This window comes from Oryzias melastigma, linkage group LG18, assembly GCF_002922805.2.
Source record: "Oryzias melastigma strain HK-1 linkage group LG18, ASM292280v2, whole genome shotgun sequence".
Classification (NCBI taxonomy): domain Eukaryota; kingdom Metazoa; phylum Chordata; class Actinopteri; order Beloniformes; family Adrianichthyidae; genus Oryzias; species Oryzias melastigma.
The window spans coordinates 13,992,558-14,018,207 of NC_050529.1; the positions used below are offsets into that span (position 1 = coordinate 13,992,558).

A 25,650-nucleotide genomic window follows, 5' to 3' on the forward strand; every position below is an offset into this window, starting at 1 on the left:
GTCACGACCCCCCCGGCCCCGGCCTGCACTCAGTGTCCGCAGTGTCGGTGGGGTGGAGGGGGGACGGCAGCTGACTGCGGCCTACAGAGCCACGGCCCGTCCGCATCTATGCGCACCCGCACAGGAAGACGCGCGAGACAGAACCGCTGCAGAAATCCCTCTGCTTATCTGACCGGAAGTGCACCGTAAAACGGTGGAAATCGGCGGATTCCGGCTCGCGCAGTGATGACTAAGATGATTCACTTAACCCGCACAAGAATAGATTAAGTTTAGTCCCGCACTTATTCCACTCACTTCTTCCCCTCACGACGTGGATATGTTTGGTTGGAAAGATGGACCCGGACAGTTTGGGGAAGAATTTGTGCTGCGGATGGACCGCACGTGCGCGCATCCGCAAACACGCCCCGTCCTCTGGATGTTTTGATGGAGAACTTACTTCGGGGATAACGGGGCTCCTCGGCGGTGATGCTTCCTCTCCCGTTATTTCCACTTTTCCGCGGCCCTTCTCTGGTGTTAGCTTTTTTAGCGATGTCGCGCGCTCCCACCCCTTTTTTCCTGCTAGCTTTAGCTTTTATTTGCTTTTTTTACGTACAGGTGGAGTTTCTTCCCGACTTGACGTTTACATTCGGTAAAGTATCCCGTCGGGTTAATAAAATAAAATGAAGTAAAAAAAATATCCGCCCCGAACTCTGCAATGCTTTTCCTGTTTATATCCCGCACTAGACTTCTGCCTCTCCAGCATCCAGCTCTCCACCACCGCCGCCCGGACACGGTCAGTCAGGGGGAAATCAATGCACTGCCACTTCCGGAGAACACCTTCAGAATAAAACTGTATTATTATAATGATAGTAATAATAATAATAATAATAATAATAATAATAATAATAATAACAATAATAATAATAACAATAATAATAATAATATATGTTTTTATTATTATGATTTATATTAATATTATTATTATGTTTTCATTATATCATATCTTGGGTAATTTTTATGTTTAAGTTTTTTTTTGCATAATGTTATAATTTAAAAAAACATAAACGATGTTCATTTCATTATTTTGTTTTAGTTTTGTTTAATTTTCTGCTTAAGTTTTTTTATGTTACAATTCCGACGTTCAAATAAAAAAATCCTTCAAAATAAGATGTTTTTGTTTATTTTGATGTATAATGTTATAGTTATGAAGTTCAGTTTTAAAAAAGTCCTTCTAAATGAAATTATATTCAATCAAGTTTGGGTGATTTTGATGCTTAATATCGCTTGTGTATAATGTTATAATTCTGAAGTTCGACTAAAAATGCTTTCAATATAAATGTTTTTTTTTACAAAAACATTATTTAAGTGTTATTTCCAAATGTGTGTGTAATTACCTAAATGACTAACAATAATTATTATGATTATTAGCCCGTTGCTTAGAGTATCAAGAGTTAAAAAAAAAGAAATCATAAAAGAAATGATGACCCACGACAACTTTAAGAAGATGTTATATATCCTAAATGAAAAAGTTAGATACTTTGCTCCACTGCAACTAAAGTGTCTTAAAAATCAGTTTTCTGTTTTTCATAATAAAAAAAAATGTGAAAAGTGGTTTTAGAATAATCCTGTATTACTTCCATTTCATTATTTCTGTTTAACATCTCCCAAAGGAGAAAACATTTGATGAATTCGTTTTTTTTTTGTTCTGTTTTTTTCTTTTATAATGACTTTAAATTTGTTTGAAAATTATTTTTAGTTACTTCTCTTTTTTAATTAAAACACTATTCAATTTCGACTTTAATTTTGAAAAGTGAGATTGTAATTTCCTCTTGGTTAATATTAACAAAACTTGACGACTGTCATACAAACAGCCATGAAAGAAACGGGGCACAGGAATGTTGTGCGCATGTGTGACTTTTTATGCTAGCACATCTCTGCTGGACCTCTCAACTGTTTATATGAAAGGATGGAGACCCAAATAACACCATATATAGTATATACATCAAAAGTAGAATTACTTAATTTTTCAAAAACGTTGTCAAATTAAGATATTTTTCAACCAATGTCCTCAGAATTAATAAAACCAACTTTTCTGTTGTTGTTGTTAGTATTTACTTTTTTTTGTTTTATTCTATTGCTCTATTTGTGATAAAAAAGACACAAAATATGGTGATACTCAACTTGGATGTTGGAGGTATTTAATCAAGTAAATGTTGTGATGTGTAGGCACCACACCTAAGTGTAGTTGAAGTTGTCAGAAAAAAAAACTTTACTTGAAAAAACAACAGCGGACTAGAAAATCCCAGCATCAAGCTTTCAAAGTATCCAGGTTAAGTATCCCCCCAGCTTGGAGCAGATGAGATGTAAAGGCAGTTTCTATGAAAGATTTTTGATTTTAATCAAACTATATAGAAGTATTTATGATCTATTACTTACTTAAATAAATCCATAGATACATAAAATAAGGAAACGTATATATTTTTACTCAAATTGGGATTTTTTTTATCATTATTATATTTCAGGGTAAAATATGAATCAGAAATAAACATACTATAACAAAAATGGTAGAGGAAAATAAAATACAATTTAAACAAATGGCAGAGGCAACTCAAAATAGCATACATTTTGCAACACTTGTTTGTTTCTTTTTTACGTTAAAATATGTAAAAGAGATTTGAAATATCAGAAAAGTAATTTCAAAAGATAGTAAGCAAAATACATATGTTATCCATTTACACATATGAATAAAGTTTTTGTACAAAATAATGAGCACGTTGATTAAATCAGAAACTTCTGAGTTCTAATTGGGATATGTGCAATTAGTTAAAATGTCTCCCTCTAGTGGTGAAAAATATATTGAATGAACATTCTGTCTGATGTAGGAAAATATTTCATTAAAAAATGTAGAAAACTATTTAAGTGAGGTCTCTTTTTAGAAATTGATAGTTTTTTATGGAAGCGTATTTGCATTTACTGAAAAAAATTCGACATAAAAAGTTATTAGATCTGTTTTTTACTTAAATAATTTAGATAAGTTTTAAACAGTTCATATTTTCTCCAAAAGAAAAAGAAACCATGCATGATTTGTTTAAACCAGTGTGAAATCTGTTGGTTTTACAAAGAAATGAAACTTTTAAAATGCACTTTTTTATTTGAAAATAAAAAGTAATTTTAGTTGATAAAAAATAACTTTAACCTTAAACCCTTAAGATATCTGTGCAAAGTGAATAAACCAGTTTTATCAGTTTTGAATAAGGACTCCAGTGTTAAAAATAAAAGTAGATAGGGATATATATTGAGAAATTTTTGAGAGAAACTTCTTCATTTTTAGTTTTTAGAACTCAATTTTTTTATGCAGGAAAATGATATTTTCCCCTTTGAAAGATAGTATATTCCTCTTTTAAAAAATGAGTTTGTTTTCTTTGAATTAGTGATAGATGTTTTCAATAAATGAAAAATTAAACATACTCTAAAAGGGGGCTGTTGCCATCCTTACATAATGCCACAATACCAATGAAATGACACTTGTTTTAACTCGTACTTAACCAAGTTTCAAATATTTTTAAAAGTTAGTTTTAAAAAACAGGCAAGGCCAACTACCTCTTATGTCATAACCTGCATTTCCAGTATCAGAAATCAGGCTCCTGTCAGCAATACCTGTCCTGCACCTGTCAAAATTTCCCTCCCAATTGCCACTCCTCCGCAGCCAATCAGATTCCAGCAGGGGCGCCCGAGCAGCCAATGAAAGCGCGGCTTCGGCTGCGGAGCCTCAAGGGATGCCGGGATAAAAACTTACAGGTGGCGCGTGAACAACTTTCGCGAGGACCTGGAGGGGGCTTAGAGGAGCGAAACAGGGAGTCCAACCGCAAGCATGACCGACGCCGAGGCGCAGAGCCCCCCACCAACGATACCGGCGGAGGAGAAGCAACCCGAGAGGAAAATTATCGGTGGGTGGAGACATTTCTACAGTTGGTTCGGTTAGAAAAAATGTTTTTATGAAATGTAGAGCTGCGAAATATCATTTAATTCTTATTTTTCAGGCGTAACAAGTGTTGTATTCATATTTGTAAAAGTTTTTACATAAAAAAAAAATGCCACCTGTAGTGAAACTGTGACCTACATTTTTCTGATTTGTCACGCGCGCGCTCCCACACAGCTGCAAATCGTTTAATTAATGACAGAATCGTCAATTGGGCCAAATGTTTTTCTTTTAAAGCTCCAACCTGAACACGCTAATGTTTTGTAACCTTTTCATAAATATGTCGAACAGTAGAGGAACGCGTCTCCATGTGACCCGGGGTCGAGCCGGTTTCAAAGTCTTTCTGTAAATGATTGACGCGCACAGCCAACCTAATGACTCTTTAAACGTGTTGTTGCAGCCACAGCTGTTCAAGGGACAGTGAAATGGTTTAATGTGCGGAATGGTTATGGCTTCATAAACAGGTACTCCTAGTTTCTCTCATTGTTAAAAAATATTTTAGCCCCTTTTTGGAGATTTTAAAATATTCTTTTGGTTGTTGCAGGAATGACACCAAAGAAGATGTATTTGTTCATCAGGTAAGATTATTTATTTTTTTCCACGTAAAGTTGAATGGGAATTCTTAATGAAGTTGTCAAATCAGACGGCTATCAAGAAGAACAATCCCAGGAAGTTCCTCCGTAGCGTTGGAGATGGAGAAGTTGTGGAATTTGACGTGATGGAGGCAGCCAAGGTGAGATTGGAATTTTTGGCATTTCCTCAACTCCTCTTTACAAAACTTAACTTGCTTGTAGGGCTCGGAAGCAGCCAATGTGACGGGTCCGGGTGGCGTTCCAGTAAAAGGTAGTCGCTACGCCCCGAACAAACGGCGCTTTCGAAGACGGTTCTTCCCCCGGGGACCTCGGCCCGGTGATCAGAACAAGCCGGCTGATGGAGAAGATGCTGACGGGCATCCTGTTGCCGACGGAGACGGGTCAGAGGAGGCTGGCTCTCTGAAGCCTCAGCAGCAACGCCGGCGCAGACCGCGAAGACCACCTCTTAGTGAGCAGAACGTAAGGAGAAAATGTTTGTCTTTTAATACATTTAAAAATTTGTCTAAAAGGAAAATTGTCTGAACATGCTATCGTGGCATTTTTCCACGTCTTAAGAAAATTTAGCTTAAAATTATTGTGAATCAGTTTGGAAAATATTGTATTTGTGGAAAATGCACTGAGCTCTCTGCAACAGGGAGGGGAAGGGGGGCGGGGTTGCTCCATGTCAACAGCCCCACCCACAATTCGTAGGTGAATTTCTAATTAACTACTGCAAAAACTGTCCAAGAAAAGTTATTTTTGACTGAAAGCTGTATCATTGTACTTAAGTCCCTCTTGGATCATCTTTTGATCCATTTTAAAAGCGTTCCAATGGTCTTTTTAATTACGATTATGTCGTTTTTAGCCAAAAAAAAAAAATACTGTCACTTTCTAGGACATGGTTTCATCGAAAATTTGCCTCAGAGTTGAGAGGAACTTTTGGTGCTGGCAAACCCCGTTTCCATAATCCCTTTGTTTACTCGCTTTCACTTGCTCAACTCCAACATTAGTGCAACAAAAATGTCGAGCAATATCAGTGCTATCCAGCCATACAGGTTTGAGCTTGATGCCAGTTCAGATGAGTAAAACAAAGACGAACATGGATCTATTTGTACCAGTGAATGAAGCAGAGCAAGGAGCTTGTGGCCCATGAACTAGTAGCCGTTGAGGATTTCAAATTTTGATGCATGATTGAGGATGCAGTTTTTGATTTTTAACCTGCATGGATTTGTCCACTAGGGTCAAGTTGGAGAGCAGAGAGAGGGAGTTGAAGAAGGTGATCAAACTCAACCACCTCAGAGGCGGAGATTCTGGCGTCCATACCGCAGGTAGTTCAAAGTTGCTGTTCAACAAGATCCTGAAAAAAACTATACTTGATGAAAAACCTTTCTTCTTTTTAGACCATTCCGCCCTCGCCAGCCTCCTAATCAACCTGCAGAGGACCTGAAGGCGCCTGCTCCAGAGGAGACCAAAGACCAGCAGCAGCAGCAGCAGCAGCAGCAGGAGGATGAGGTGAAGCCGATGGAGACTCCTGAAGGCCCCCAGACCAACGGGGAGGCGACAGACGATCAAGGCCAGAAACGGCGCCGACCATCTAGACGACGCAGGCAAAGGAATTCTGAGTCTTCAACCTCAAAAGTAGGTGAAGTTCAATGAACGTCATGGACAGTTTTGAACAGATTCTTATTGACAGTATTGATTATTAGACATTAAAATGTCTCCGAGCCAGTCTAATGCAGGATCTACACCGGCCTCTTACCTTTTTTAGAAGTCTCTCTCACGACCATCAATTAGTTTACATAGATTGAGTCCACTTCCTTCCATTGACAGTATAACAAGGTGTTGACATGACCCATTGGAAATGCCTCGCCTCCAGCCCTTGCAAAATCAGCTGTTCTCTGTCACTTCCTGTTCATCTACCGCCATATTTCAACTCGTCGATGGTGATTGGTCCGAGTCGGTCTGAGTTGCGATGAATTCGATGTCGCCAATAATCGGCGGTCAGCTAGCACTGGTGCGGAGCTTCCAGCGCTTGAATATACATAACGGTGGTTTTATAACTTTAAAAAGGTCATGATCCAACAAAGTCATTAAACTGCCCCTTCAAATGGAGAAGGGAAGAATTTGGATTGGGCCCATCTCTCAATGAAAGTCTCTGGTACTTCCTGTTTGTAACATGTCCATTGATTTTACTGTCAATGGTTCATCCCCCTGGCTTCTAAAGTAGTTTGTCCTGTCCACCTCTGTCATAAACATCCAAAACTCTGTAAATCAAGCACCATGCTCTCTTCTACCTCAGAGTCCTTGTGAAAAAAATGCATGTTTTATCATACATTTTGGACTTGAAAAATGAAACTTTCATTGCCCATGGACAGTCTTAGCCACGATACTAATGTGCATTGTCAGTACATCACCTTCATTATGAAATAACATTTGATACATTTTTACTTTTAGAAGTACAACACAATCTTTGAAACTGAACCATTTTCTCCAGCTTTTTGTCATGAAGTTAAATCATTAACTGTGGTGGACCAGTGTAAATTGTTTGTAATCTGCTTTGATGTAATTTTCACTCTAAAACCATTTTTCATGTCTGATTAAAGAATGATACAGAGAAGTCTGCGTCAGAGCCCGGAACCCCACCTCCAACCTTAAAACAGACAGAGCAGACGCCTTCGTCCACATCCCCATCTCCAGAAACCCCCCCTGAAGCCCCGCAGCCTCCTGAGGTTAGCATGCTTTAGTTTGGTTGGGGTAGTTTTGTTACTGTGCTGACGATTACTTCTGCTTTCCTTCAGCAGCCAGCGGCCCCAACAGTCTCCACGCCAGCAGAGTGACGTCCAGTCACATGACCCCGGGCAAGAGGTGGGAGCTCTTTACAGCTGGGACACGGGGGGGTTTGGGGTTGTTCTGTAATACCTTGTTAGCTGTCGTTTGAAGGCCCTCATGGACATTGATGGACCATAGAGTCCACAAAATACTTAAGACGCAGTGATGGCGCTAAGGAGAACAAAAGGATTTTTAGTCTGGAAAAAAATGTGGCTTCTGTTTGGACCGGGCCTTCTTGTAGTTCTAGAACTTTATTTCTTTAAACTCCTGTAACCAATATTTCACTTTTGTGAGGTCTTTGTTTCAGGACATCATCTCTTTTTTTTTCCCACTCTTTAAACCTCCTTGGCTTTTTTTTTTTTGTTTCTCATAGGTCCTTGGGTTGGAGGACTGAACCATTTCAGAGCAGTTTGCACTCTTCTCCCCTCCTGCACTCCCCATCCTCCAACCCACCTCATCCTGGTTTTTCTCCCCCTCTTGCCTCGTGTCTCGTATGTTTTTATACAGATATGCCAGGGTGGGGAAGGAAGCAGGCAGTGCTGGTGGGTGCATGTTTAGAAGTTTAAATGCATCTTCAAAAAGAAACGGGGTCCTAAAAAGTAATTCCGAGCCCTGTTGAAAGATCTTTTCTTTAATTTAACGGATGTGGTGCATAAAGTAGTTTAAATCAACCTGCCTAGCATTTTATTTCGCTGTTTTAATTTAAAAAAATAAAAAGAGAAACCAGCAGGTGTGCATTTGATGCATAATGGGAGTCAGTTTAGTTCTGTTACCTCCTGAAATTGTTGAAATGGTCTGTTCTCATCTCTGGGTAGATGACAGCTTTATTTCCCATCTTTTGCGTGTTTTTCTTTGAGGGGGATTATGTGCAATGTCGGTACATAAATGCTAATTAATAAATCATGTTTGCAAGTCTCATTTGTTAGTGTTTTCTTTAAATTTGAAACACAATCATTTGACTCGTAAGTTCAGTTTTTTTTTTTCTTTAAAGTAGAGCAAACGTCACACAGGGTATTCAAAGAAAATACACAAGCTAGGTATAGATAAGATTACAAAATGAATATACAACAAAAATCTGCTTACTGTAACCCTCCATTTGAACGGGCTTTCTTTACAAAACTACTGGAGTGCATAAAGAATCATGTTAGACACTCAAACACTATGTACAAGTGAAATTGCCAATGTGGCTTCAAAAACCTGTGAGGAAAGCACATCAGCTGGGAACAACTATCCTGAATGTCTGTTTTAACCCTTGTGCTATCTCATGGGGTCCAAATGACCCTAAACTTTATCTATTGAGAAATGTGGATGAAGGTGGACAGGATTGCATGTCTGCCACAGACGCCAGTGAAAATCAAAAATGAAGTTCAGCGCACTGTCTCGTGGGGTCCGGATGACCTCATTCCCAACATCAACATACCTGGGATAGCACAAGGGTTACAGTATCTGAAATCCAATTTAAAATTGGAAATGAAATATTTCCTGGGTGAATTGGAAAACTAATACCCAAGAACTTGCTAAATGAATTCCCACTTGTTAGAATTTGTCAATGGAAACTTTTCTCCTGGAGCTATTTCTGCTAACTCAGCCCCAGATGATTAAATGTGCAGTTAAGATGAGCGTTCCCATTTCAAGTGAAAACTGATTAAAGCTTCCTACCTCTAAACTTGGAAAACTTTGGACATCTTTGTTTATAAAGTGCAGGAATTCCAAAGTCTTCCCCCTCCCCGGCTATCTGTCAATACTGCAAGTGATTGCATCAGCATGGAATAAAATCCTGCCGCTCCGGCAAATCAATACCCCAGCAGGACCGTCTTGTTCCTTGTTAATACAGCAGTTTCTAATCAATGAGTTATCAGCTCTTTGTCAAGTCGAAATTCAAAAGCAATTAACCGCTTACTGCAGTTGTACCAACAACCCTTCCAAAACACCCCAACTTTTTGCCACGCACTCCTAACACTGCTATTACAAAAACATTGGTAGATGTGAAAGTACATGTTGAAAAGACATACTTTAGAGGAGTACTTTATCTCTGCTTACTCCCGTTTTCGAATTGACGATCAGTTCATGTTTTCATCCCCCAAGTATTCCAGCTCTGTGCTGGTTTTGTTCAAATCCATGTCCATATCCATCATTCCTCCCGCTGAGTACTGGTTGAAATTGGCCGCGATCTGGTCAAAGGTCTTGCCCCGGGTTTCTGGGACCCGGAAGAATGTGTAGACGAGGAAGAACAGGAGGAGTGTCGCAAAGATTAGGAAGACGTATGGCCCACAAATTTCCTGGAAAGAGAATTGTCAATAGATCGTATCAGTAGAGGCTTTTTTTGTGCTTTGCAGTAAAAGTACTCACTGCGATGTACTGGAAGCACATGCCAATGATGAAATTGGCCGTCCAGTTGGAGCACCCAGCTACCGCCATGGCAGCTGGCCTTGGACCTTGAGAGAACAGCTCAGCCACAAAGAACCAAGGGATCGGACCTGGCCCAATTTCAAAGAAAGCCACAAAGCCAAAGATAGCGAGCATGCTAATGTAGCTCATCCAAGGAATGCTTTCCTGCAAGGCGAGAGAAAGTAGGACCCACTGGTAGATCAAACCCAGCAACACAGACTAATGAACTGATTTGAATCCATTACCAATAGAGCCAGAGCCATGGTCATGGTGATGGCACAGATGCACATCCCTCCCAGTCCCAACATGTGGAGTGTCCGTCGACCCATTCTCTCCACAAGGAAAAGCTGTCGAGATAGAAAATCTTAAAACAACTAAAAATCTATGAGATTTACTGTCAAACTACCCTAAAGATGCAGAGTTTGACATGTTATCCTTATTTTATTTTACCCAATATAAACATGTCATATTTGTTACAGGGATTTATGAGACCTACCATCTTATTATCAAGCTTTCTCCAAAAAACTGTCTCTGTAGTTCATCATCATTCCACTGGGGGCAGTAGAAGGTATTTTCCTCATTTCAAAATGGCTGCCCCCGTGAAACCTCAAAAAACACTTGGCGGGAAAAAGTTTAGCTAACTTTTTAAACCTTTCTGGTGAGAATAACTCACCTAGTGTTATTTATTTATTTAAATTACTACTTGATGAATTGAATGAATGCAAAATTTAACAATTATTTATAATACTGTTACATCAAGTTAAAAACATATAGTGACTAGGGATGCGCATTGGCAAGAGTCTGGCCACATGATACGTATCGCGATATATCCCAGGAGAGTACCAGACAATATTTCACTTTTTTATTATTATAACTTAAGAAATATCAGAATATTAATACATTTTTCACAAAAGTAAAATTGTAAAATACATATTAATGACCAGAACATTGAACACTGCTACTGTTTCTCATAAACAAGTTGTTTTTACCCAAGATAATTCATGGTGCTTAATTTTCTTTTGGTAATTTAGTAAATATTTAAGTGGTAAACAAAAGTAATATTGCTGAACTACTGTACGTTTGCTTATAAATAATAGTAAATTAAATATTGCCTTAGTAGTATTTTCAAATCAACACAAGTATTGCCAAATATAGTATTGCGATATTTCATTGAATTGATATTTTTTTACGCCCCTAAAAGAGACATTGTGTATTTAAGGTCTTTTTTTCCCCTTGAACATTTGTGTCAATATTTTTTGTTAAACTAACATTATTGTGAGCAAAAACTTACCAAATCACCCAATGGATCATAAACGATACCATCTGTATCTTGTAAAAAACATAATATTGCAACATGTTTTTGTGGATTTTAAAAGGTTTAAAACTTAATTTTCTAAAAGAATGTAAAATTTCAGTTTTTTTTTATGTAGTGACTACTTTTTAAAAAAATACATATATCTCAATAAGTTGGCAATCTTTAATGATTGAAAATCCAAATATTTTCCGCCTAAATCTCTAGATCAGCTTTTCAAGAACAAAGACAAAAATAGACATTTTTTTTAGTTTTGCAGAAACAATCTCTGAGGAAAAATGCCTCGAAAGAGTCTCTGTTGGTACAGCAATAAACCTGATTTTTGTCCTGTTTATTGACATTGGGTCTTTCTGACACGACAGAGCAAACTTGACCCATTTTGATTTCACTGGCAGGCCTTAAAAAAGCCTCGCTGGGCTGGACTTATCTTGCTTACTCTTTGATAACGGTGTTAATCAGTAAACAAGGAACTGGGATTGTACTACAGTCAGGCACAGCAGGGCGGTAGCTGTGTCCGAATTCCACCACTACTCACTGGACTATATAGGAGGTTCAACAATCGGAACTTGGTGGAATAATTTGTAAAACTTTCATATTTATAAGGTTTATAGTTTGGCAAATGGGTGACGTCATATTTATTAGTTAAAGAAAGTAGCAGTTGTGTTAAAATCCACTGGATAGTTCCACACTAGGGGTTTGGGAGTAGTGAGAGTATTTGGACATAACCTCTAACTGTACAAAGTTTATGTGCATAATTCATGAATAATTGGGAGAAAAACAATCATGTTTTCAGTATTTCTTACCGAGACCACCGTAAACGCACAGTTCACAACTCCAGCTCCTATAGTTGCATAGACTGGACTCTGGACCCCGGCTTTGATGAAGATACTCGTGGAGTAGTAGAAAATCTGCAGAACAGATCACACTTTACTGACTCCCAAATGATCAACATGATCCAGTTTTGGTGTTAAGTGAGTGTCAGGTGGACTCACTGCGTTGACGCCGGACAGCTGCTGGGAGAGCTGCAGCAGGATGGAGATGATGATGGGCTGGCGGTAGAGAGGAGACCGGAAGAGCTCCAGGATGGAAACCTTCTTTTCCATGTCCATCCTCCTCTTCTCTTCCTTCATTTCTGAGAGCATGTCGTCCACTTCATGCCGACCAGTTAACCTCCTCAAGCCTGGACAGAGCGCAGATGGAACCAATTATTTTAGTATTTACAAGATGATCCAACAAATATGCGATTAAAGCTCCTTTTATATTTTTCCAAAAATGTAAATTAGGAAACCAAATTATGGTACATGAATTTCCTTTTACTTTCAAACACTAGTATTGGTTCCTAAATGTAACCAAGTCACATATTTAAAAGACCTACTGTGATAAAAAAATTTTGGTGTCATGCTCTTGTGGAATTTTTTATCAAATATAAAGGAAATTGAACTAAAAATGGCATTTCTGAGTATCTCTAGGACTAGTATAACAAAATGTTCCTTTGCAATATCAGTTAATTTTTATATGTATAGCTAAAAATGGCATAATGATAATTAAAAGACCACTAGGAGTGCTTTTATAATAGATCAAAAGATGATCGGAGTGGAACTTTAAGCAATCTTTGCCTCTGAGTTGTGGGTGTAACTTTTAGCATGAAACAACCAATCAGCTTATTTCTGCATCATAAATAAGCTCTTTTTCAGCTTCCATTGTTCCTGATCCACAATGATTTGAACACAGAAGTACTCAGAAATGCAGTTTGGAGCTTCATTTTCTTTATATACATGTCCTTGATCATCAAAAATGTCACAAGAACACATTAAAACACCTAAAACACAATCTTCATGGGAGTGGATCCTTAACGGTTTGCAGAAAATCACTTAAAGCGTTAAAACTTTTAAAGAAAATACATTTTTTTTATAGTTTTTTTTGCCGTCCAATCTATTTCTATTTCAGTAGAAATCTATGAATTTTCCACATGTATGAAAGTCACCACACAGATTTAGGAAGGAGCTGGTTGAAGCTCAGATTCCCACTGACCACGCTTGGCGAGGTGCTCTTGACAGCGCACAATGTAAAGGAATCGAGGGCTTTCTGGGCAGAAGGGCAGCAGACCCATCTGCAGTACAGTCGGAACCACCGTTAAACCCAGCAGAACCGGCCACAAGTCCTCACTGCCAAGTAGAGACTCCAGACCCAGAATCTGTTCAGAAGAGAACAAAGTCTGACTTTACAAAAAATATGTTTTATATCCTCGTAAACTCCTACTACACACAATACTCTAGGAGTTTTGATCAAACACAGTGTTTATTTGACATGAATGAATAAAGATGTCTCTGGTTGTACCTGTGCTAAGAGAATACCCGTGACGATTCCCAGCTGGTGCAGGGTACCCAGAGCTCCCCGAAGACTTGTCGGTGCAATTTCCCCAACATACATCGGTGTCAGGGAACACGCCAGCCCTAGAAAGAGAAACAGATGACGCAATTTACGAAAAAATATGTACATATATATAAACTAGTTAGGGAATAGAAAATATTAAAGACATCTCACCACAATAGGCTCCAATGATGAACCGTCCAAGGATCATCATTTCAAAGGAGCGACACACCTTGGCCATTCCCATCATGCTCCCACCGACGAAGGCAACCAAGTTGTTTATTAGCATCGCTTTTCTCCTGGAAGAGAAACATAGGTTCATTGCTTTTTATTCATTAAAAAGTATTCATTCATTCATTTGAAACTGCCAATAAGTCGAGTTTTCTCATGGTGTGAGAGGTTTGATCCACTAGAGGGCAGTGTTCTACTGACCGTTCCTGAGTTAAAGTTTGAGGATCTGTGAGGTTTTTGTCATCTGTTTGCACAACAAAATCTCACCAAAATAATATTTTTGTCTAAAATAAATATTATAAATTAAGACAAAACAAACTTCACAATAATTTTCCAGTAAGGTTTAATTACGTATTTTAATAAAATATTTCTAATCTCAAAAATGTCTTATTTTAAGCAGTGAATTAAAAATAAACTCATTTTATTTTGTTTAAAATGTGTAATTCTGGTTATTATTTTAAAAAAGTACTATTGTAGAGCTTAAAACTAAATATAGTAAATGGGAAGGTAAAATATACATTTTTAATGTGTTTAAAAAAAATTATACTCTCAAAAAAGTGAAACATTTGGATCAATTAATCAAATATTTTAAAAAATCATCAAGTTAAAATATTTAGTTGATGGTTTACCCAACTTAAAAATTTTATTAGAAAAAAACTGATAATTTTAAATGTAACAAATTACAGCACTTTAGTTTACATTTCACTTTTTACAGTGTATTTCCAATTAGCAGAGAATTCTACTAAGTGTTCACAGCTAATTTTAAGATTTAATTTAATCTAAGAAAGGACTATATTGTGTTATTTTAATAAATCTTACCAAAGGAAATTTGACTGGCAGATTTTTTTCAAATCTTACAAAGAAAAAAACATCTTGTATTCTATATTTTTTTGATAACTACAAAATCTTTTGTTGTTTCAATAATCAATTAGTAACAAAAAACATTGTTTTTCTTACTTTTTGACAGATCCTATAGATTGCTAATTTGACCACCCTATTATGGCGTTCTGCTCCCAGTCAGCTGAGTGAAAATCTGGGGACTTTCTCTTATTTGAATTCACTTGTGCACATTATACTTCTTATTTCTGTCAAGTTTTTCACTCTAAAATGTTGTACTTAAATTTGACAAGAAATGCTTAATTAAAAAAAACAGTTTTTACTCTACATTTATAAAATTAAAGTTTAATTATGGACCCACTCCCTGGGGATGTGGTGGTGGTTTAACCTCCCCCAATCCAACCCCTTAATGCTGAGTGTCGTACAATGGATCACTGGATTTTTGTCTTTTGAGTGACTGGGCTTGGATTTGAACTCACGACCTATCAGATCTCAGGGTGGACACTCTACCACAAGACCACCAAACTGGTTTAGAGTATTAAGCTGCATAAAGGCTTCTCAGTCACACTAGTGGCAATAATTCCTAAGAGCTCCATCTCCTCACTAAAGGGTAACCAAACCTTAAATCCACTTTTTTTGGTCGTTGACGTCCATAAATTGGGCTTTAAAAGTTGCTGTCTGTCGGTCATTTTCACATTTTTAACAAATTAAAATAAACTTGTTCAATTCTCGAAAATATAGTCAAAAATCGTCTGTTTGCTGCCCCCTACAGAGTGAATCGAGGTGTTGCAGTTGAATTTCGTGATTGGTCACATCATGATCTGCAGCTACAGTAAAAGTCCTGTTCTCAAGCCCCGCCCCTCTGACTGGATTTTCACATTTCCACTGTGGGTGGAGTCAGCCACCAACTTCCCTGTTAGTTACCCTTTAACTTGTAACACTAGACATGTTACATCAGCAGATTCTGAAGCAGAGAAAGCGGTTTTTCATGTCCTCAATATGCACAGTAAAACCGCTTTTCTCTGTGACAGAATCAACACATTTTACTTGATTGCTTCATCACTTTGTTGCTTTTCTCCTCTTCAGAATCCACTAGAATTACCTTAATAACATAAATGGTTGAAGAGCTACGGTTGTCAAATGAATGTTAGCAAAATGCACAGTTCTTACATCACTGGATCTTTTTTTTCTTTTCCTTCTTATTCCACCTGCATTCACACTGTGGTGGATTACACCAGCGTTCACTTGCAAGTGAACCAACAGGCTCATTTTAATGTGGACCAAAGTCCAGATCTGACTTTTAACATCTGTACTGTATTTGGACCGGATCAGAATTCTGAATCTACTGGTTCAGACTGAAACGCTCATCTACCTGAAGAAGAATCAGTCACAGTGAGTGATGTAAATGCTTGTGTGGCCAAATTTATAAAACAAAAAGGGCACTCCAATCTAAATTATACATGTTTTTTACTTAAACAATTTTTAGAACAGACCCTGCAACAGACTGATGACCTATCCCAACAGTAGTTGGGATAGGCTCCAGCAGCCCTGTGACCCTAAAATGCATTCAGCAGGTTCTGAAGATGGACGAATGATAGATTTTTATTATTTTTTTAAAGCTTCAATTACATTATCTATCTAGAATGATGCAAAAATATTTGATTCACAAATCGTTTTGCAGGGTTTTCTCTATGCAGGGACCTGTTCTGAACAGTAAAGTGATTGTGCCGGTACAGCATCTGTATGGTAGATATTACAGATTAATAAATAGATTTCAAAATGTAAAAAGGAAATCAAATCCTCTCTAGTTTGTACTTACCACATAACTGGCATTGTTTAATTAAAACAGAAGTTTTTTGGGGTTTTTTTTAAACGACAAAGAGACAAACTATTGAATAAAAATAAAACATGAAGGTTTATCTGCCTTTGAATTTATTACAGATAATTCAATTGTGAGATCCTTGAAAGATAAAATCTAAAAGCAGTTGTAACTCTATCCATCTATCTTTCCATCACTCATCTTTGCATCTATCCTTACGTTCAGTCATCCGTCTGTCTATTCCTCAATCCATCTATTTGTCTGTTCATTTTTGCATCCATCCATTCAAATTTACATACAAAGTAATGGAAATAAGGAATTTGAATATCCAAGCAGTCACTGAAAGGCACTACTATTACTTAGTCATGGAAAACATACTGAATTTGTTAAAGCGTTTTGCAAAATAATTTTATTCATTTCTGAGTAATCCTCTCAACAGCAGCCCCTCCCACACCCACGAAAACAAGCGGCTCCCTATGTGCTGATGTCACAGCGTGAGACCGCCCCTTTCAGGAAGAGTCTGCTCTGCCAGCCCCGCCCCCAGCCTAACACCAACACTCAATTTTTCCACAGAGCTAGCAGTGATCACCAAAAAGCAGCAGGCGGAGCTTCAGGAATTAAGTTGCAGAAAAAAAAAACTCACCAGGATATCTTACGTTTCATAAATAAGTAGTTTTTTAGTGTTCCAAAGGTAATATATGATCACATACATGGATATAGTTCACTCTGAAAGGCTTAAGAAAATCATGGTATGGCCCCTTTAAAGATGCCCACATTAGAATCTCCCTTTTGGTTGTGCTCAAATGATTAAAGATGTTGCTCAAAACTAGCATTTTAGAGATTTACTTCATATGAGGCTGAACTGAGTGACTCCTCCTCCCCCAATTCCAAACAGGAAGTACCTGCTGGCTCCAAAAGCCCCAAATCCCATCGATTTTAGATTTCATTACTCAGCCATTGTATTTGTCAGAATAACCATTCTTGATCTGCTACATTTTCAACATGTTCTTGCTCATCCTATTTTATAGTGAAATGCCTTACTTTAAGCTCACTCCTGATTGGAGAGCATGGTTACCATAGAAACGTTGACTCGAGCCAATCACTGCTTACTTGTGTGGCTCCAACTGAATTGAAAAAAAATACGACTCAATTGATGTAATCGCTTTAAAGAAAAAAGTAAGATATCATCGCACTTACTCTGTCCAGTTTTCATATACAGTCAATGAGACAATTTCAATGTCTTGATTGGACATCTCAAATCATCACATCATTTTTCTTTTAATTTTAGGATTTTTTTAGGATAAAATGTAACACCTGTCTTCCTATTTCACCCACCAAACAACGACTCCTGACGTAGGACCAGATTAAGTGCTCCGGCTCGGGTCACTTTGACCTGAAAGGTCATCATAGTTTCACTAGCAACCCCAGTGACAGCTGCTTTCAATTAGAAAGGCCTTTCTCTGACTGAACATTCTCCACTGATGCTCCTCCTCTGACCCACCGCTTCCAACTCCGCTAAGATCTCCTTTCAGTCTCTGTGGAGGCTGTGGGCCAAAGTCCCGTTTGAGTCCCGACTCGGATTACAGCGGGAAACTGGGTCGCTTCCCTCTGTGTGACCGGGACAGACATGAGGAATGGTTTTGGATTGTAGCAGAGCATGTATTCCATCAGGGACTTTTTCTATTTTCCCCCACATCTCTAAAGAGCTTTATTTTAACCAAATCTCTTCCTTGTCTTTGCTCACTTTGGGGAAATCAAGTTTAGCTTCAGATTGTTGAAGTCCTTCATTTACATTTTCCTACCGTACTCAAAGGCCAATTAACCGATACATTCCAGGAAAACCTTTTTTCCTACCTGCCCAACCATTCGGAGATGAAACCCACGCAGAAGGAGGAGAGCATGCCTCCGATGGAGAAGATGGCAACAGACAGAGACCAGAGGGAGGTGAGGGTCCCCGTGGGGATGGGCTCCCCATACCGATACACCCATGTGGCGTTGTAGTCCTCCTCGATGATCTACAGGACAGGTCAGGGAGAAATTATTATTCATGGGTTTAATTATTTCAGTTATTTCCTATTTTAACACTTTAATTTTTTCGACAATTCTTTTTACATTGAAGTTTTTGCAAAAAAGACCTTAACGTTTAAATTTTTTAACAAAATAATCATTTAAGTGACATTACAGTGACATTAAAATTGCTTTAAATGTACTTTAAAGGTTCTACGATCTGTTTAGAATGGTTGAATTTTAAAACGATTTCATTGTTTCTCAGAGGGAGACCCAAAGCTTCCCAATGTGAAGCGCTCTCTGTACATGATTCGTGAGTCTCATGCAGCATAAACTACATTTTTCAACAAAAGAGGCTAAGAAAGGCAGAGATAAAAGTCAGCTTTTATTTTGGTGGTTCTCTGTTTGTAGTAAAGCATGATCCCTAAATACCAGCACGAAGAACGCACACAACTCGTTATGAGAAGCTAAACCACCTTGAGATGTTTGCAGCATTATCTGAAAATTAGTGTTTGACATTTTTGTGATGCTTTTATTGTCTTTAAAGCCTCACTCCGTTCATCTTTTGATGTATTTTCAAAACGTTCCTAGTGTTCTTTTAATTATAATTATGCCGTTTTTAGCTGAATTTTTTATTTAAACTGTGGTTCTTTAGGAAATTTTTCTGCAAATCGACAGTAGTTCTTTTGAAATTCCCCTCTGAGTTGTTGGATTGTTTGTGCAGAGCAACCCCGCCCCCCTTCCGCTCTATTTTGTTGTGGACCGCCCTTCTACGTCACAAATAGGCATTTTTTCATTTGATCCTGATTTACAACGTTTTGAATATAGAAATTAAACTTATTTTTTCTTTAATATGTCCTCCATGATCTAAAAAATTAAAACGCCATTTTCATCAGAGCTCACTTTAATGTGAGTTCCTTTTCGGCTCTTATTCATTTGCCTTGTATAATCCTATGCGTGCATATAAACCCGTTTGTATGTGAACAGTAGGCGCATTCACAGAACCCCCATTATGCTGGAACATCCTGCTTTTTCCTTGTAAGCAAACATGTCTGTGGAAACACACAGGTTTTGCTTGTTTTGTGTGCTTCCTTGACATGGTTTTCTGTGATTCCCCTTCATTATTACTTCAGCTTTTCGGGTTTGTCTAAGCCTCTGTCCAGTCACCCATTTCCACATTTGTTTTCCAAATATCACAAACAACCTGGCGCTGATTTTTCTGAAGACGAGACCTATGGAAATCTGAAAATCAACACAAAACCTGTAGATCTTCAGAATTAGAACAAAGCCCATTGGAGCTCCTGAAAAGTTGACCTCCTGGTGTTTAACCCTGTAAAGTCTACATCAAATAATTAACTTTTTTTTTTAATTAAGATGTATTTTAAACCCTTTGATTAAATCCACAAAAAATATCATATTTCTTATATTTATAGATAGTATCAGTTATTATTTGTTGGGTGATTTGGTACATTTTTTACAACAATGTTATTTTAAGATGCACAAATATTGACTTGAGTGTTCAGGAAAAAAGGACCCTATGTAATAGGGTTGTGTATTGGCAGGAGTCTGGTAATACGATAATTATTGCAATACATGTGTCACAATACTAATACCGAAGTATTCCAAGACAGTATTAGAGACAATATTTCAGCTTTTTTTTTTAAATTATGACTTAGAAAAAAAACTTTATCTAAATATGAATACACCTCTTACATGACTAAAATGGTAAACATACATTTTATTTAATTATCAAAACGTGTGACTGGTCTCATTCATTCTATTTATTTCATATTAAATGTATTTATTTCAATTTGGCTCTTTTAACCTACAAGGGACTATGAAATAAATAAACATGTCATGAAATACCTAAATGTGCTCTTTTCATATTTTAATGCCACATTTATTTCAACATTTATTTATTGATTTCAACATCTATTTATTTAATGCCACTTTTAAATAATTAATGACACATTTATTTATTTATTTCATATTAAATGTATTTATTTCCATTTGGCTCTTTTAACCTGCAAGGGACAATGAAATGAATAAATATGCCATTAAATATTTAAATGTTCCATTTTAATATTTTAATGCCACATTTATTTCAACATTTATTTATTGATTTCAACATTTATTTATTTAATGAAACTTTCAAATAACTAATGACACATTTATTTATTTATTTATTTAATGGTGTATATATTTATTTCAATTTGTCTCTTTCCAGACTCCATACAAGCATTGCAATCTATGTTTTTATACACACCAGTACCAACTAGGCATAGATTTTCAGCTTTGCACTCATTCTTAGTTAAAACTAAGTTTTAATGTCTAATTTTACAATGTAACAACAACAACAACCACAAGGCTCATGAGTTCCCATCTAAGGCTAGTTGGTCCTCACACGATCTTGTTGTTTTGGTGCTATGTAGAGCTGCTGCTAGAAGCTCGATGTTGTGGGTTGCCGACTTAGGGTCAAGAGTTTAAGATGGAAAGCAAAAGTAAAACTCTAAATTGCATGTTTGCTCATAAATAAATATCGTCTTGGCAGCATTCTCAAGAATCTCCAAATTAAGTATTGCGATATTTTACTGAATCAAACTTTTCTTACACCCCTATTTACCCACTGTCTCTAATTTGATCTACACATTTGTAACTCTTGTGTTATAAAGGTTTAACAAATTTTGTATTAATTCAATCAAGATATTACTCATTTATAGAAATAAATGACAACTGACGAGTTATTCTCACCGTATACTTTTAGAAAATTGACAAAAATTCTCTCGCCAAAACTGTTTTTGAGATATCATGGAGGCAGCCATATTGGATTGATAGGGAAGAGCCCTTCTACTGCCCCTAGTGGATTGACAATGCACTACAAGGCAGAAAACATGGAGCAAGTTACATGCAATGGGTTACACTCGGATACTCTAGATCTGCTCCTGAAAATTCGAGTATAAATATTTATGGCTGATTCGCGATTTTTATAACTATAGTAGAACGTAGTAAAATATAGTTTGGGTATGATGTATTTATTGCTCTAAAAATGCTGAAAAGTGTTGGATTTTCAGTTTATAAACTAAAACAAAGCTGAAAGTTTAGGTCACGCAAGTAAAATAAGAAATGCCTGTATCAAATATAATATGTAGGGTTCATTTTTTGGCACATTTCAGTTGTTTCGGCACATCCCCCTTAGATCTTTTTCTACCTTCTGAGGTGCATTGATGACTCCAATGTTGTAGCCAAACGTTAGAGATCCCAGGACAGCAGTGAAGACTGAGAGTGCAAGGGTTCCAGTCACCGTCTGAGGCAAAAACAAGAAGACAACAAAGACAAGTCAATAATGCACCATCACTGTAAGAGCTTAAGCTGAAATTCTCTAATTGGAATCGGCATTAACACTCATTCAAATGAGTATCACTGCTCTACACGCATCATCTATATATAACTATGATCCCGACGAGAGACAATCCCTTCATGACTTCACTGGCTACTCGCCTGAACTTTAGCTTCCCTCTGGTTTCCCATCAGGCCTCAGGCACCTGCCCTCACAGTGACAGATGAGATGACCTTGGGGAGACTAGTTCCTCCCCTCGAGCAATGGCTTTAATTTTCCATCAGGAGCAGCATTTTATAAGACTCATAAGCTACTGGTTTACAAGTTATCAGAAAACAAAACATAAAAAAAACTCCCAAAGGCTGGACTTTGATGTGATTGTTCCTCGCGAAAGCTGCTGGCTAAACAGAGGAGCTGTCATATCAACAAGCTGTTAACTTGGAGCTCGTCAAATAGCTGGAATTTTTCTGGAACTACTTTAAAAATCTTTGATTTTTCATGAGTTATTTCTACTTGTTGAGTTTTTAAGTCAGTTTTCCTGGCTGACCATTTAAATTCTCCAAATGATTTACCAGATTCTGACCAGCCCCGAGTGTCCTGCCCTCTCTGTTTTGACTCCATGCCGGTTTTGTATTCAAAACCCAAAACAGACATGTGAGCGTCTGTTGTGGCTTTGGTAAAGTGTCAGGAGCATTTCACCTCCACGAGTGCACGCCCGGTCATTCATTTGTGAACACCTTTACCTGCCTCGGGCTATCTGTCGCGGTCAACAAGCCAAATGTCATAAAAAATGTCCTTTCTTTGTTCTTTGGTTTATTGGAATAGAAAGCAGTTAATGAGACTTAAGACACCATCACAGAATGAATTTAAGAAGAGGGGTTTCTTGATTAGAGATCACAGAATCATCTGCATAAAGACGAGTCTTTAAAGTGACTCGAATTGATCCCGATAAAATCAAACCTAACGAACCGTGCCGCAACACTTGAAATATAAACTGAGAAATTTGACTGATCAAGGTCAGATTCTGCAGGAAACCACTAATATATGATTTCTTTTCATTTCTATGCAAAAAAACAACAACAATATGACCTTTCCGAGGCACCTTTGTGAGCCGGGTCTTCCTGCCCAAATGGGCACACTCATTTCGCAACAAGGCAAAGAAATAAAGCATACCTCCCCTCCAAGCTGCTGAAACCCTGCCGGCATGACTCTGACAGCTCCTGGCACCCAGTGGCAGGTGGTGACGAATGTCTCTGCTGCCAGATGGAGTGAAAAAACAAAAACTCGAGCAACCTTTTGAGCGATTCGCCACCCAAAGAACCCCACACAGGCTGATTAAATCCAAACGACAAGCCCAAAGCCAGAAGCCCCCGGTCTGTGCTGTACTTCGGCTCGCCTTCGTGTCTTTGAAGTTTGTGTTGTGCGTAAAGCTGAGCTCGAGTGACACCCACGTGCACGCCTTGGGTGCACACAGGAAGACAGACGGAGGGAGGGGGTTAAGATGGTGGGTCCTGCAGCAGAGGTCGAAGAGCAAGGAGGAAGCTGTCTTGACCTTAACGAGGATTGGCTGATGGGTAGAGCAAATGGAAGGTGGAGGAAGACGGAAAGAAGAGGAAACTTTGGAGATGGAGAGTGATAAGACTGTGACAGTGACTTTTCTGAACTTAATGTCAAAATCCAAACTGAATGTGTACAGTTGGAGCTTCATGCAGAAACTTCTAAAATGCACAGAAACTGGCTGCAGGTCTAAATGGTTCTGTCTTTGATTTATGTGACTTTCAGAGGCAGATATCGGGGAAGGCATCGCCGATTTCATGAGTCAACGTTTCTCATGTGCAGCCGCCATTGTCTGTCCTCCTAAAGGTCTGAAATCCTTTTCTATTTCAGACCGCATGCCAAAGAGGTCGTGCACCTCTGCGCAGCCCGTCTGCGAACCTCTGCAGCTCACACAACAACGCCCCAACAGGTGATCTCTAAATTTGGGTCGCAGCTCCTGGTTGAGCGGTGGAGGTGTGGTCCGGGTGGTAAGTTTGGGACCAAACTGTCACGGGGGGGTTAATGAGATCAGCCAAAAGAGTCTTGTGGGACAATGTCTCCTCGACACCCTTCAGTAACATAACTCCAGCCCGCCCCGAAGCAGACACACCCCCTCACCTCACGCCACTCTGTTCTCGGAGCCCACCGCCCCTTTTTTGACATGTTGCCCATGTTGCGAAACAGTGGGAGAACATGACACCCCGCCGTCGGCTGAAGTCAGGGCCCCCCAGCAGAGTCATGTGTGACTCCGACTAAATGCAGAGAAACTTTACACCCCCAGAACAGTGGCGTGGAGCCCCTGCCAACATAGTTTGAGAGTTTATACGCACAACCAAGAAAAGAAAGCTGAGCTCCGGGAGGATATCATGAAATTCAAGGGAGGGGGGACATGAATGCAGACTTAAATAGCATTTTGAATGTTCCTGGCAGGCGACACTTTCAGAGGACAAAATGTCAGTCGTGAAGTTTCCGAACTGGAAATGCCAGTCTATCTGACCAAAAGCATCACACACACACAGACACATACACCATGTGATCGCTCTTTAGTGATGCAGAGAAACGGCCTGTGTAAATAATGTTCCACCTTGTAGCAACCTATATTTAACAAGTGTTTTGGTGTGTGTTTAGGTGCGGTTGTCGAGGTCATCTAGTTCATAATCATGTCACGGCAGAGTCGCGTGATGAAGGGCGAGTGTGAAACGGTACGTGTCAGACATTTACACCAACTTGTACTGTTGGTCCCAATGTATTCTGGGAAAAAAACCTGCAGAACCAGTAAGTTTCAAAATATTTTACTGAATGGTGCCAAAATACTGTTATTTGATCATTGAAATGAGAGATTTAGACTCTAATTTGACACAAAATCAAAAATAACTGACTTTTGTTTCACATCAATCATTTTGATTTGATTTAAATGAATAGGTGTGAATGTGAGAGTGAATGTGTGTGTGATTGAGGCCCTGTGACAGTCTGGCGACCTGTCCAGGGTGCACCCCGCCTTCACCCATCAGTAGCCGGGTTAAGCTCCGGCACCCCCGCGACCCCGAAAAGGACGAAGCGGCCAATAAGACGAATGAATGAATGAATTTAAATTGATTTGACTCAAGCTGGAAAAAATATTTGAATACTGGAATAAAAAAAATACAAAACAGTTTCAGACTCTAATTGAACGCAAAATGGAAGAATAACTGACTGTCTTGTGACATCAATCATTTTGATTTGATTTGATTTGATTCAAATTGAAACACTAAAAAAATAACTGAATACTGGAATAAAAAAATACAAAACACAGTTTTAGAATCTAATTGGATAACACATTTGAAGTACAACTGATTCTCTTGCGACATCAATCATTTGTTTTTGATTTAATTTGTGTCAAACATTAAAAAAATCAGAAAACTCAAATAAAAAAATTACAAAACACAGTTTTAGACTAAGTTTTACATAAAATGGAAACATAACTTTCTGTATTGTACATCAATCATTTCATTTAATTAGATTCAAATGTATTTGATTTAATTCCAACACTAAAACAATATCTGAATACTGGAATTTAAAAAATACAAAACAACTTGACACAAAATGCAAATATAATTTGTTTTCATATTATATCAATCATTTGATTTCAAATGATGTGATTTGATTTGATCCAAGCTTTAAAAATAAAAAAATACCAGAATAAAAAAATTACAAAATGCAGTTTTTGACTCTTATTGGTGACAGTACGGAAGTATAACCGACTGTCTTGTCATGTCAGTCATTTGATTTGATTTGATTCAAACACTTAAAAAAATAACTGAATACTGGAATAAAAAATACAAAACACAGATACATCAAACCAATTTCCGACATTGATTGATAGATTAATTAGAGTAAACATGCAGCGATGATCAAAGATCTTAGAAAATGATGTTGTCTTCTTGACAGTGTATTTACTCATGATCAGACTTTATT

General features: G+C 38.0%; 3 protein-coding genes across 3 annotated transcripts in view; 1 reads left to right on the forward strand and 2 right to left on the reverse strand.

The window, feature by feature from the left end:
* LOC112156445 (eukaryotic translation initiation factor 5A-1) overlaps positions 1-794 on the reverse strand; it is a 5,740-nt gene extending 4,946 nt beyond the window's left edge. Inside the window, exon 1 of the mRNA XM_024288729.2 lies at positions 437-794. The gene's annotated coding sequence lies outside the window, so the exon portion shown is untranslated. The remainder of the gene's footprint in view (positions 1-436) is intronic.
* A 2,945-nt stretch (positions 795-3,739) lies between these two features.
* LOC112156395 (Y-box-binding protein 2-B) lies at positions 3,740-8,277 on the forward strand. The gene is given in 15 exon segments (XM_024288658.2): positions 3,740-3,926; positions 4,359-4,422; positions 4,503-4,536; positions 4,602-4,691; positions 4,753-4,980; positions 4,982-5,010; positions 5,770-5,858; positions 5,931-5,995; positions 5,998-6,168; positions 7,134-7,169; positions 7,171-7,259; positions 7,332-7,350; positions 7,352-7,395; positions 7,733-7,815; positions 7,818-8,277. Coding segments are annotated over 15 exon segments (1,278 nt in total). The 5' UTR covers positions 3,740-3,850; the 3' UTR covers positions 7,979-8,277.
* Positions 7,704-23,306, reverse strand: LOC112155675 (solute carrier family 2, facilitated glucose transporter member 4). Its single transcript, XM_024287471.2, has 11 exons — positions 22,834-23,306; positions 21,532-21,627; positions 18,171-18,331; positions 13,604-13,728; positions 13,397-13,512; positions 13,091-13,253; positions 12,052-12,239; positions 11,863-11,967; positions 9,993-10,094; positions 9,709-9,912; positions 7,704-9,638 (listed from the first exon to the last, which is right to left on the reverse strand). Exons 1-11 carry the CDS (start codon positions 22,864-22,866, stop codon positions 9,420-9,422), a joined length of 1,512 nt encoding a protein of 503 aa, XP_024143239.1. The 5' UTR covers positions 22,867-23,306; the 3' UTR covers positions 7,704-9,419.
* Positions 23,307-25,650: the final 2,344 nt, after the last annotated feature.

What these genes read in the sequence shown, in the direction of transcription:
- LOC112155675 (XM_024287471.2), bottom strand. Translation starts at nt 22,866, where the DNA reads ATGCCGGCAGGGTTTCAGCAGCTTGGAGGGGAG. An exon ending in AGAGCACCTCGCCAAGCGTG is followed by an intron (nt 12,240 to 13,090) that starts GTCAGTGGGAAT and finishes CGCTCTGTCCAG; the next exon opens with GCTTGAGGAGGTTAACTGGT. An exon ending in CCATGGCTCTGGCTCTATTG is followed by an intron (nt 9,913 to 9,992) that starts GTAATGGATTCA and finishes CTCGCCTTGCAG; the next exon opens with GAAAGCATTCCTTGGATGAG.